The sequence below is a fragment of the Papaver somniferum genome, chromosome 9, assembly GCF_003573695.1.
Source record: "Papaver somniferum cultivar HN1 chromosome 9, ASM357369v1, whole genome shotgun sequence".
Lineage (NCBI taxonomy): Eukaryota > Viridiplantae > Streptophyta > Magnoliopsida > Ranunculales > Papaveraceae > Papaver > Papaver somniferum.
Genome location: NC_039366.1, coordinates 38,828,720 through 38,840,752, shown reverse-complemented (window position 1 = coordinate 38,840,752; position 12,033 = coordinate 38,828,720). Strand labels below are relative to the sequence as shown.

The following is a 12,033-nucleotide window of genomic DNA, read 5'->3' as shown; positions in this document are numbered from 1 at the left end:
ACTATATAAAATAAGTACTTCTGCTGCAGAACTGGAACTGCATTCATAAAACATTTTCATCAACAAGTTTAGGAAATTAACTGAAAGAAATACAAAGACTTTTTCAAGAGAAGATTTCATGGCTATGGCTATCACAGCTATAGATGATCAACTCACTGTAGTTCACTGTGCTTACATTCAGGGGAGACAAATCATCGATGGAACACTTATAGCTAATGAGATGGTGGATTCAAGACTTAGCTCAGGTGTACCTGGTTTAATCTGCAAAATTGACTTAGAGAAGGCTTTTAACAGAGTTAGTTGGGTTTTTCTGGAAAATATGTTGCATAAGATGGGTTTTGGTAATCTATGGTGCAAATGGTTGAGATTTTGTTACTCAACAGCCTCTTTCTCATTAATGGATCTTCTTTTGGCAACTTCAGTAGTTCAAGGGGGGTTAGACAGGGAGATCCATTATCTCCATTGCTTTTCAACATTGCGATGGAAGGTTTCTCAAGATATTTAGATAGAGTTGCAGCAATGGGTCAGTTCAGTGGTTTTTCAAATGTTCATAATGGAATTGTGATTAATCATCTACATTATGCAGATGACACAATCTTTTTTCTAAATAACTCAAGAGATGAACTCCATAATTTGTTCTCTTCCTTGAAGTGTTTTGAATTGATCGCAGGCTTGAAGATTAATACAACAAAAACTAGACTTATTTCTATTGGTGATTGTCAAGATTTACCTTCTTGGGCTTTGGAGCTTGGATGCATTACTGATAAGCTGCCTTTTATTTATTTGGGTTTGCCTCTAGGGGCGAAGGCTAATTCAAAAGCTATTTGGGATCCAGTTCTCACAAAATTTGATGTCAGACTTTCTCATTTGAGTAAAATTTCGTTGTCTAAAGGAGGTAAGCTTACAATATTAAAATATATCCTCTCTTCTATTCCTCTTTACTATTTCTCTCTTTTCAAAGCTCCGGTTTCTATTATCAACCAACTGGAAAAGAAAATGAGGAATTTTTTATGGGGTAATTCAAAAACATCTCATTTGGTACACTGGAATTTGGTGATGGCTGACAAAAGTAGAGGAGGTCTGGGGGTTTTAAACCTAAGACAAATGAATCTTGCTTTACTAGCAAAATGGGTTTGGAGATTTGGGGTGGAAAAGGAACAACTCTGATGTAAGATTATTACTGAGAAACATGGTGTCGTGTCTTCTCATTGGTTACCTGGTGGAGTTGCATATTCTGGCGGGATTTCTTGTTGGAAAATTATCGTGGAAACAAGTCACTTGGTAAATTCTTTCGCTATTACCATTCATTCAGGAGGTAGAGTTTACTTCTGGTATGATAAATGGAATGGGGATGACCCATTAAATATTTCTTTCCCTGACTTGTTCAGGTTATCTAAAGATAAATACTTTATAGTGGCTTCACATATTTCTAATGGGAGTTGGGTGTTTGATTTCAAAAGAAGATTATGGGATAATGAAGTTAATCAGTTTGCTTCTTTTTTGCTCAGAATTGGGTCTTCTCCTCCTATTCTAGATAACCTCACAGACACAAGAAGATGGTCTTTGGGAAATAATGGAGTCTTTTCTGTTAAGACTCTATACTCTAAGTTAATTCAGTCTGACGGTATTGATAATTTTCCTTATAGGTTCGTTTGGAATAACAAAATTCCACCAAAAGTCAGTTTTCTCGTTTGGTGTGCTGTGCATGGGAAGCTCAATACCAAGGATATGCTGTTGCGTAAGGGAATGACTCTGGAAATGGACTGCATTATGTGTGGAGATGTTGTAGAAACGGCAAGTCATCTTCTTCTTCACTGTAAAGTGGCTTACAAGCTGTGGTTAAACTTAATTCCTTCAAGTTGGTGTTGGATTTCTCCACAGTCTTTGTTTCATTTAGCTAATGGTTGGCATCAGATGTTCTTAAATCATAATGTGGAGTGCTGGAATATGATTCCTGCTGCTATAGTGTGGGTGATTTGGGGAGAAAGGAACGTGCGTACTTTTGAAAATAAGCACATCTTCAAAACAGATTTTGATTTAATCATCGAAGCTAAATCTCTGATTATTGTTTGGGATACAGTTTTTGGGCATCATATTATCTCGACAGAGGACAATTGGGATGCAATTTTTTCCTAATTCCTTTTCTTTTTCTGTTTTATTTTTCTTTCTTTGCTACTACTTGTAGCTCTTTTGTACATTCTTTTGTACATTCTTTCTTTCAATAAAATCTATCACTTCCAATCAAAAAAAAAAAAAATCAACTCACTGATACTAATAACACAACATATGTTGAAGGTATGGTGAATATCAAAGGAGAGAAAATCGAGAGCAACAATAATGATCAGTTTGGTGGATGGAATGCCGCTTCTCGACTTATCTTCATTGGCAGCATAGAATCGTTCATCTTTTATGCAATTTCTTCCAACTTGTTCAGCTTTCTAACTGCGCAATTAGGTGAGTCTACAGCAACAGCTGCACAGAATGTTAACGGTTGGACTGGCTTCATACTCGTGGTTTCAGTACGAACTGCACATGTTGTTGGTAAACCTTATCTCGACAGATTTGGTACCCTCATGATTTCTGCAATCATTTATGTTTCGGTAAATCTCAAACTTGCCATTAATTTTGTTTTCCATCAATCTCATATAATGCACTTACTGCAGAAATGAGCACTAATACATTTTTTGGGAAATTATCATTTGTGTCAGGGGCTTTTGGCGTTAAGTTTATTTACGAGTCCTCTAATGACCGGCTGTTCTAATAATAACCCAACGGCAGCTTTTCGTGTTCTTATTCCACGACCGTGAAAGTAATCTTCTTCTTATCATGTATCTAATTGGAATTGCGAGCTCTGGATGCAAGACATGCGCACCAGCTTTCGGTGCCGACCAATTTGATGAACGAAACCCAAATGAATCCAAGTCCAAAAGTTCATTCTTTAACTGGTGGCTATTTGGATTATCTGTTGGATCGTGCAGTTCTCACTTGGTATTGAACTATGTCCAAGATAATTTGGGATGGTATAGAGCATTTGGAATATCAACCATTTTAATGAGCATAGCGCTAATTGTAATCATGTTTGGAGCTCGATCTTACCGCTATACTCTGGAAAATGACCCGGATAAAGTAAACCCGTTGGAAGGGTTAACTAACGGTTTAGTTGGCGCGGTCAAGAATTGTAGAACCAGCTCTCATCACTGGAAATCTCCATGCAAGTGGAGCCAACTACTAGCAATACAACAGCGCAATTGGTTCCGGTATGGATTGTATGCTTGACATATCCAATAGTGCACTCTCGAGTTATTACTTTCTTTGTTGAGCAAAGCAGCACTATGGACAGGTCGATAGGATCAGACTTTCAGATACCCGCAGCTTCAATTCAAATATTTCTCACCGTATCCATTATTCTGTTTGCGGCAACATACGACTGGATCTTTGTTCCACTTATTCAAGCTTTTACTGGCAAATCTAACACTATTACTTCACTTCAGAAAATTGGTGGTGGCATATTTGTTTCTTCCATAACAATGGTTGTAGCAGCTATAGTGGAGAACAAAAGGCTTAAAATTGCTCAAGAGTTTGATTTGATTTATGATCCAAAAGCAACGGTTCCTATGGTTTATATTGTGGTTGATTCCACAATACATCTTGTCCGGTCTCGCCCTTGTACTCACCGAAGTCGGTTTACATGGGTTCTTTTATGACCAGGTTCCCAAAGAGCGAAGGAATCTGGGTTTTTCCCTGTACTCAACCATATTTGGCATAGGAGATGTCTTCAGTCTTGCTTATATTTGTCATTCAGAAGGCAAGCAGTGCAGGCGGTCAGCACGGATGGCTAGCAAACAACATGAATCAAGCGCATTTAGACTATTTCTACTGGTTTCTAGCTGGACTTAGTGTAGTAGAGCTGGTTGCATTCCTAAGTTTCTCAAAATCATCTGTGTACAAGCAATGGAGCTCCAATGTAATGGTAGACTGAGTAAGGGGAACATATATATGATAATTAATTAAGAATAGTAGTCGATATCATTATGTAATGCAATTGAGCAGACTTTGAGTTTTAGTTTCTTGTTGTAATTTATCTCTATTATAGAAAACCCAACAGTTGCAAACTTGCAATTCCATAAGTTTTTAGTAAATCAGTTTTTGGTCTTCTTTATATCTTGGGAACCCAAAGCACTAATAAATGATAATTAATTAAGAATAGTAGTCGATATCATTATGTAATGCAATTGAGCAGACTTTGAGTTTTAGTTTCTTGTTGTAATTTATCTCTATTATAGAAAACCCAACAGTTGCAAACTTGCAATTCCATAAGTTTTTAGTAAATCAGTTTTTGGTCTTCTTTATATCTTGGGAACCCAAAGCACTAATAAATGGCACTCTTCTTTATGAGTGAATTAATTAAATAAGAGCAGTCAAAATACCTTGAATGTGGAGTTATGTTAGGGTTATTATTCTGTATTCTCTGAACCCTGAAATCTATTTAAAGGGGAAGTTACCAGCTCATATTCTTCATTCTTCTTCTTACTACTTACTTATCAAAATGAGTTCCGGTGAAAACTGTTCGAGTGTGAATCCAGACTTCATGTTTGATGCAGAGATATTATATGATCCTAGCAAAGCACAATCAGAATTTGATTTCTTGCAACTTCAAGAAAAAGTAGTTGAAATTGAGAAACGCATGAATGAAAAAGTTCAAAAAAAGTTGCTGAAATTGAGAACTGCATGAATGAAAAAGTGCAAGAACTGCAAGTTCTTCAACTTGGAATTGAGAACTTGAAACTAGAAATCCATTCTGTAAAGGAGGCAAACAAACTACTTGAGGAACAAGTAGGACCGCTGAAAGCAAAATTTATTGGTGGTAATAATGGCGGCCGTGATGGCAGTACTAATGACAGTGAAAAACAACATGAAGTGAAGGAAGATGAAGAGAATGAACTTGGTGCCATGGCGCCCTTTAAAAAGCCCCCAGCCAAAAAGAAAACTGGCGGAACGGCTCCTTCTGAAGCTCAAGAGCTTCGCAGGAGTACAAGGGAGAGGAAGAAACCCGAAATATATCTCGGTCATTGATTTGAAGCTGTCGAGTCTAATGCTTATGTTTGTCCTGAGTAAGTATTATTTAGAAGTTTGAAAGTCGGTTTGTCTAGTTGTTAGTAAGTCTCTACTTAATTAATTTCTACTCTAAATCTTTTAAGTTATCTTAGTTTGTCAAGATTTTAAGGGATTGGTTGTCTAATGATGTAACAAAGGTTTTCGTGGAGTAATTTTGTAAGCCTTTCTTTATGAATGAAAAAATGAAGTCTTAAGTCATATAACATTCTTGCTGCAACAATCAAAATGTTAAATGATCAAATTTCTGAGACCTTTCCTCCGCATATATAAAGTTGAACCTAAGATATGTGCACTAACTATACATAAAGAGATCTGCGCTAAAAAAATTGTTTCTTCTTCTTTCATGTTTGCCTTTACATGTTGTGCACCCCTTCCGGATACAAGTTTGATGCAAACTAGACTGATGAGTATTGACTAGAATTTAGGGATTGTTTTGACTTCTCGACATGTACTCGTCCAGGAAATTCGCAGGAAACCCTGTTTAAGACCTAGAAGTTACCTTTAATTTAAGTCGGAAAGTCAAAAATTCAATAATTAGTTTGGAAATACAACTTCAGAAAACTTTATTTAAACTATCTTTGGATAATCAATTAGGATATCCGTAAGACAGTGTCACCCAAGTTCAGTTTAGGAATCTAGCGGTGGGTATATTTTTGGAATTTGCTGGATTGATAATTATTGTAAGCGGTATGAACAAATCCCATATTATAAATAGAGAGTATCATGTAACAAAACTACTATCGCTTGGAGGAAAAAGAACAAAAAAAATAAAGAAAAAAAGTTCCTGTGATGTCAAAGTTCGGAGAAAAAGAAGAAGATACTGTCTCGTTGTCCTCTCTTAGTGAAGTTTATTCTGAAGATGAGTATATCGAACAGGAATACAAGCAATACGAAGAGTATTTGGAACCTAATAATAGTTGATGTGATGATAAAGAATTATGTGAAAGTTGTGTGAAGATTCGCGAAGAATCAGGCAGGATTTAATCAAGAGCTTTAATATACAAATTACAGAGAAACAACAATGGATAGCTTCATGGCAGGAAAATAACGGAAGTGATGCATGGAGGAGGAGAAACAAATCTGAAGAAGAAGATTACTGGCCATCGTGACAAACGCCGTTATCCTTACAAGAGAATTTGCGAAGAAAGTGCGGAGGTGTCATTACGTGATGTCAAAGGAACAAGAAGTGAAATCAAACTATTAATTGAAATTGTGAAGGAAACTAGGAGCATAGGCATGCAATTTGAAATTGATGCAGAGGAGACGTCTTCTAATAAAGCTGCATATTATCTGGCAAAGCATTTCAAAAACAAATGCGAGGTGAACCCTAGCGAGTTTCCTCCAGCACTTAGTGAAATTATTTGGGAAGATGCATATGGTGGTCAAATGAGGTACTCCGAGTCTGAATGGCTCCAGGCATATAAAGAACAGTGATCTGGAAAGAGAAGGGCTAATTGATTGGAGTACTTTGTAAACCTTTCTTTAATGATGAAAACCTAAGTTTTTAGCAAGTCGTAACATTTTGTTTATTCAGAGAAAAAATTCACGTTAATATATATATTTTTTTTTTGGGTAAGTAATAACCAGAGAAACTTCTTATTTACCAAAAGCTGATCTGCTTAATTTCAAGACATTACTGACTGATCATTCTCATAAGCTGCCACATGCTAAAAAATCACTTGAAAACAAAGTTGCAACAATCATAAACTGGCCTCTGAGGTATAGAATCCGTCAGTGTTTCAGAAAAACAAAGTTACTCTCATAGCTGTTGTTGCTCTCGACATTCCATTCCTGCAAAGTGTTATCCTACATTTTTATCTATCAGTGCACTAGTCTTCAGCAGATCAACTAATAATGATGGACAACTTTTCTCAAGATATGCAAACCCATCAGACTTCATAATTTCTGCAGGTAAAACATATGGGTAAGAAAATAAAATGTCTGACTTGAAACTGATAGTGAAATATAACACTCACCTTCTAAATTTTCGGGTTTAGCTGCAAACTTTAGACAAGCAGTTTTCAGTTGCAGGCATTGGTGTTGTTCTTCTAGGGCCAGTGTTGTTGCCACGGTATTTGTGGTTATTTCTTCACATAATTTTGCCTCACACATGAGTCTCAATCGATCAAGATCGAAGCGATCTACTGCATCTAACAGATGTTGCATGATCGTAATTGAAGTGCAAAGAGAATCTGAATCAGAAAGTTCACGTGGCTCGGGAAGTTCATCCGAGTACAAATATAACATGGCCTGCAACACATATATAATTTATAAGGTAGAAGGACTAGTAAATATATACATAGAGGTAACACATATATACTATTATATTTTTGAATGTAAAGCATGCTAACAAAATAATGAATTGTCAAAAGTTCTACCTCAAAAGCAAACGGATCAAACTCTTCAATGACTATTATTTCCATATCTGGATTACCCGTGTTTAATCAAAAAACTGAGTTCTAAATACGGGAGATCGAGCTGCAAGAATCGACTTATGAGCTCTGAAGAATTCATTGCCAACCTGAAACGTAACGTCAGAACCAATTTCAGATTCAAGCAAATCCTTGAGATTCTGAATCATATCCGATGGAGGTACAGGAATAATATCATGTTTACCCTCTTGGATATTAGTTTGCGCTGTTTCAAAACGATCATGCACTACTTCTACTGTACAATGAATGCTAAGACAATCGTTCTTGAGATAACTTGACGTCTCCAACTCCGACCTCTTCATACAATGCGGAAATCCCCTGAAAATAATCCGTACGTTAAATAAATTAAAAAAAGGAAGAAGTTGGGAGTGAATTATATCAGTTTGATTCACCATCTCCACTAATTCAACCGATTCCTAAATAATTTGAAATCACTAGTCTTTGATTCTAGTTTCTAAACAACTTAATCAAATTACCCATAAATTAAACAGCAAAGAATTCAATATAATTCAAGAACCATAGGAATCGGAAAACACGTACGTACCATGTGAATCCTTCTCCCGTACACGTTTTTGGAGATTTAAGACGAAGACTATGAATCTCTTTTCGGGTTTGGTCCAGTAATTTAAATTCAAACAATACCCTTACTTTTCGGTCATTGACTTGAAGCTATCATAGTCTAATCCTTATGTGTGTCGTAAGTAAGTCTTATTTTGAAGTTTGAAAGTCGGTTTAAGTCTCTACTTGGTTATATTTCTACTCTAAATATTTTAAGTTATCTAAGTTTTTGTAATTTATCTTTAGTTATCGAATGATGCAAGGGCTAGTTTTGTGTAATCTCGAAGAATCAAATTGCTAAGACCTGTCCTCTCTGCGTGTATATAGATTTGAAGTTGAAACTTAAGATATGTGCTCAAGCTAATGGACTTCCATAAGAGCAACCACAGTCGACGACCAAAACCAAATATTTTGTCCAAAAACCAACCACAGTCGAACGGAGTAAAGATCATAAAGTAGACTAAAACCAAAACCAAACCATATTTGGTCTTTAGTTTGGTTATAGTCGAGCGCAACTTCAAAGTACGTCTTGTATCGGGCGGAAATTAAAATTACGTTTGAGCTGGGGCGCAACTTGAAATTACGTTTGAATTTGGCGTAACTTGAATTTACGTTTGAATTATGGCGGGGCGCAACTTTACATTACTTTTGAGTTGGGGCGCAACTTTAAATTATGTTTGAATTGGGGTGTAGGTTTAAGTTGCGTCTGAATTGGGGTTTGGGCGTAGCTTTAAGTTACGTTTGAATTGGGATGTAACTTTATTTTACGTTTGAAATGGGGCGTCACTTGAATTTACGTTTGACTAAATTTTACTCCATGACCGTAGTGTGCAACCCCGAGTATAACCAAATTTTTTTAGGGATTATATGCAGAAGTAGGCCTGGTTTGGACACTCACTTTCATTTCTAGGCCACTTTTTTTATTTCTTGCAAAACTAGGCAAGTTAAACGGATTCCATCCACTTTAACCATCTCGGCCAATTTATCGCGTTGTGTTGTCAATATCTCGCCAAAATATCATATAGGGAGATCTCATACATGTGGTAAGATTACTGAAATGTCCTTCACACGTGTGTGTCAGTCACTCTAGATAAGATGTCCACGTGTTGCTATCTGAGAGCCTAATCTAACTAATACGACATCTCGAGGATTAATTGAACGGCCATGATAGTGACGACATGAGTATCTGAAACCAGTCGAGAGAAACTCAATCTCATTCATTCTTCTTCTTCTTATCTTCTTCTTCTTTGTTTTCTTCTCCTTCCGTTTTCTTTCTTCTGCTCAAATTAGTGAAGAGAGGATTTGAAATTAAATTAGGGTTTCACTGAAAAGATTTGTAGGAACAAATTTATGATGGTTCTGAAATTGATTGAACATGGGAATTCGAGAAAAAGGGTTTGATAGAAATTGAGAAGCAAAGTAGATTAAGGTTCAGTTTGTGAAGAAAGTATTGATGGTGTTTGGATCTAATCTGAGGAGAATCAGTGACGGGTTTCTTATATAAATGAGTATTAGATCGATGCGATTGAAGAGAGAAACCAACATGAACTGATGGTGATGCCATTGGTCGGAGATGTGATTTGCTGTTGTGCTCGAATTATCAAGAAGAAGAGGTTTTGAAGATGGGTACTGGTAGATATTATGAGATGGTAATGGTGGTGAATTGAGCAAGGTTGAACTGTGAACAAGAGATGCGAACAGAAATAGAAGAAATGATTAAGTTGTGGTGATTCAGAGTTAGGGTTTTCGTTGGTTTTGCTGCTGCTGGGTGAGAAATCGAAGCTTTGTAATGAAGCAATCAGCAGTTGTGTTGATGAATAGATATAGGTATGACTCATATGGTGAATGGGTTTGAGCTCGATGGGAATTCAGGTGGGGTTCTTGTTGGATTAATTACAGTATCAGAAGAAGAAGGTGGTGGTGCTACTAATTCACAGTTCGTGATGGCCTGGATGGAGAGATGGGTGTTGTGTATAATTTCACAGAAGATTGAAACCGAAAATTGCAGGAATTAAGAAGATTGGGTTGCTCCTAGATTTGATTTTGGTTTGTGTGTGACTGAGTTCTGATGGTAATTGGTGCTGGTAGTTTCATTTGAGAAAAACCAACACAGGGTATGAGTTGTTGCTGTCGAGATATGCAGGGGTTGCACTGCAAGAATGGTTGCAGTCTCAGATGGTGCTGGTACTTAGAATTACAGGTGGTATTGAGCTATTGTTGGTGGTTGTAGCTCATGACAGTAAGGCATGAGGTGAGTAACAGAGCAAAATGTGCAATTGGTGTTGAATGAGCAGATGGGTTCTTGAGTTGGTAGATGGTTTGCAGCGGAGTGATGCCGTGGTGAGATGAACTAACAAGAGCTGAGGGCAAGCTATAATTGCAGGGTTGTAACTGAAGTTGAAGGCGGGAAATGATGAGATTACAAGGCTGTAGAAGGTAGTGAAGGCTGTTGAAAGTAGTGAATTTGATGTGGTGATAGTTGGTTGAGGTGTTGCAGCTGGCAGAGATTGAAGACTATATGTGTTTTCCATTCTAGGATTTGCTTCTCTTGAGCTTTGTTCGGGCGCAATACAAGGATGATATGTATCCCACTTGAAGTGTCCAAGGTAAAGAAATACTAAAACTGTGTTGATACTTATTTTTCAAAGTCTGTCTTCATGACCAGTCAACTAGTGAAAAACAACGATTATATTTTGTTGTAGTTGAAATTTTGTTGTTTAGACTGTATGGCTTGTGCAAGAATAGCAATACTGTTTTAGAGGAGATTTTTAAGTAAATGAGATATAACATTTCAGACACTAAGTGTGAATTGTTGTAAATTCACATTAGACATTTGATGCCAAACTGACTAGAAAGGACACCTTTGTCTTGTGCTTGCTTAATTGGAATGTCTGGAGATCATGTTGGTAGATTAATAAGATTTCGTTGGTGTCTAGGATACAGGGCTGGTACAGCAGGTGTCTTTATTGAAGCTGGTTTGCAGTGGAGATTATGTTATTGTTGAAGCTGGTTTCAGGTTTTTTGTGTTGTGGCATAGTACAGCGGCAATGGCTGTGAAGAGTAATAGTAAGAGCATGACAAGGAGTTGTTGCTGCTAAAGTTGGCAGCTTTGTGCGATTAACTGGTCGTAATGAGAGGGCTCTCAACTGTAGAATCAGGTGGAGAGCAGGAGCAGTTGGTGGCAGCTGAGCTGCAAATAGTTTATGGAAATCTAAAATGGCAGCTCAGCTTAGTTGAATTTCTGGTGTAAATCTGAAATTGGGTTTTACATGGATTGTTTTTGAATTGAAGGAGATTGGGCCAACTAATGAAACTGTGAATGGTGATATGTACAAATTTTTCCCGTGACATGATTCCCACGTAATCAGTCCACATGGCATATCCGAGCCCACGTAAGCAATCCACATGGCATATCCGAGCCCACGTGAACAATATTCATGTTGATTTAACTCAGTTAAATCAATGATATAACATTAAATCAGTGATACAAAGGACTTTTAGGTCTTTTTAGTTACACCTAACGGTGCTAACTTTCCATCCATCACTTTTGGTCAAAACTTGCCTAGTCTAGCAATAAGTAAAAAAACTGGCCTAGATTTGAAAAGCACCAAAAAACAGGCATGTTTTTGTAAAAACCCCTTTTTTTAGTTTTTAGTCTTTAGTTTAGTTATAGTATGGTCGCATCATTGCAGTTGCTCTAAGAAACTAGCGTTATTATTTTCTCATCTTGACATTTTTAGTCCTTTCTCCATGTGTACACTGTACATCCTTTATTGTATGCCTCTCTCCACCTATGGCCTAGATTAAGTCCAAACTTTCATCCTCGACACACATGATCGACTGTTTGTCTGAGTAAATATTGACTGTTTCTTTTCTCAGCGCTGCTTATGGGAGTACCAACTTCTTTTTTACCATGAGGTATAAACTT

General features: G+C 37.0%; 3 protein-coding genes across 3 annotated transcripts; 2 read left to right on the top strand and 1 right to left on the bottom strand.

Annotated features, from left to right (window-relative positions):
• Positions 1-348: 348 nt before the first annotated feature.
• On the top strand, positions 349-2,136 carry LOC113311831. Its single transcript, XM_026560631.1, has 2 exons — positions 349-895; positions 1,313-2,136. Exons 1-2 carry the CDS (start codon positions 349-351, stop codon positions 2,134-2,136), a joined length of 1,371 nt encoding a protein of 456 aa, XP_026416416.1.
• Positions 2,137-2,826: 690 nt separating this feature from the next.
• On the top strand, positions 2,827-4,732 carry LOC113311830 (protein NRT1/ PTR FAMILY 5.14-like). The gene is made up of 4 exons (XM_026560630.1): positions 2,827-3,257; positions 3,341-3,617; positions 3,767-3,964; positions 4,493-4,732. The coding sequence occupies exons 1-4, from the start codon at positions 2,827-2,829 to the stop codon at positions 4,730-4,732; spliced, it is 1,146 nt and encodes a 381-aa protein (XP_026416415.1).
• A 2,008-nt stretch (positions 4,733-6,740) lies between these two features.
• Positions 6,741-7,849, bottom strand: LOC113311829 (BTB/POZ and MATH domain-containing protein 3-like). The gene is made up of 4 exons (XM_026560629.1): positions 7,583-7,849; positions 7,092-7,365; positions 6,926-7,020; positions 6,741-6,782 (listed from the first exon to the last, which is right to left on the bottom strand). The coding sequence occupies exons 1-4, from the start codon at positions 7,847-7,849 to the stop codon at positions 6,741-6,743; spliced, it is 678 nt and encodes a 225-aa protein (XP_026416414.1).
• Positions 7,850-12,033: the final 4,184 nt, after the last annotated feature.

Coding starts and splice junctions, on each gene's coding strand:
- LOC113311830 (XM_026560630.1), top strand. CDS start 2,827: ATGTATCTAATTGGAATTGCGAGCTCTGGATGCAAGACATGCGCACCA. Junction 3,258..3,340: donor CAACAGCGCAATTGGTTCCG/GTATGGATTGTA, acceptor CACTATGGACAG/GTCGATAGGATCAGACTTTC. Junction 3,965..4,492: donor ACAAGCAATGGAGCTCCAAT/GTAATGGTAGAC, acceptor ATCTATTTAAAG/GGGAAGTTACCAGCTCATAT.
- LOC113311831 (XM_026560631.1), top strand. CDS start 349: ATGGTGCAAATGGTTGAGATTTTGTTACTCAACAGCCTCTTTCTCATT. Junction 896..1,312: donor AATTTCGTTGTCTAAAGGAG/GTAAGCTTACAA, acceptor CCATTCATTCAG/GAGGTAGAGTTTACTTCTGG.
- LOC113311829 (XM_026560629.1), bottom strand. CDS start 7,849: ATGAAGAGGTCGGAGTTGGAGACGTCAAGTTATCTCAAGAACGATTGT. Junction 7,021..7,091: donor TAAACCCGAAAATTTAGAAG/GTGAGTGTTATA, acceptor TTTTACCTGCAG/AAATTATGAAGTCTGATGGG. Junction 6,783..6,925: donor GTGCACTGATAGATAAAAAT/GTAGGATAACAC, acceptor GTGATTTTTTAG/CATGTGGCAGCTTATGAGAA.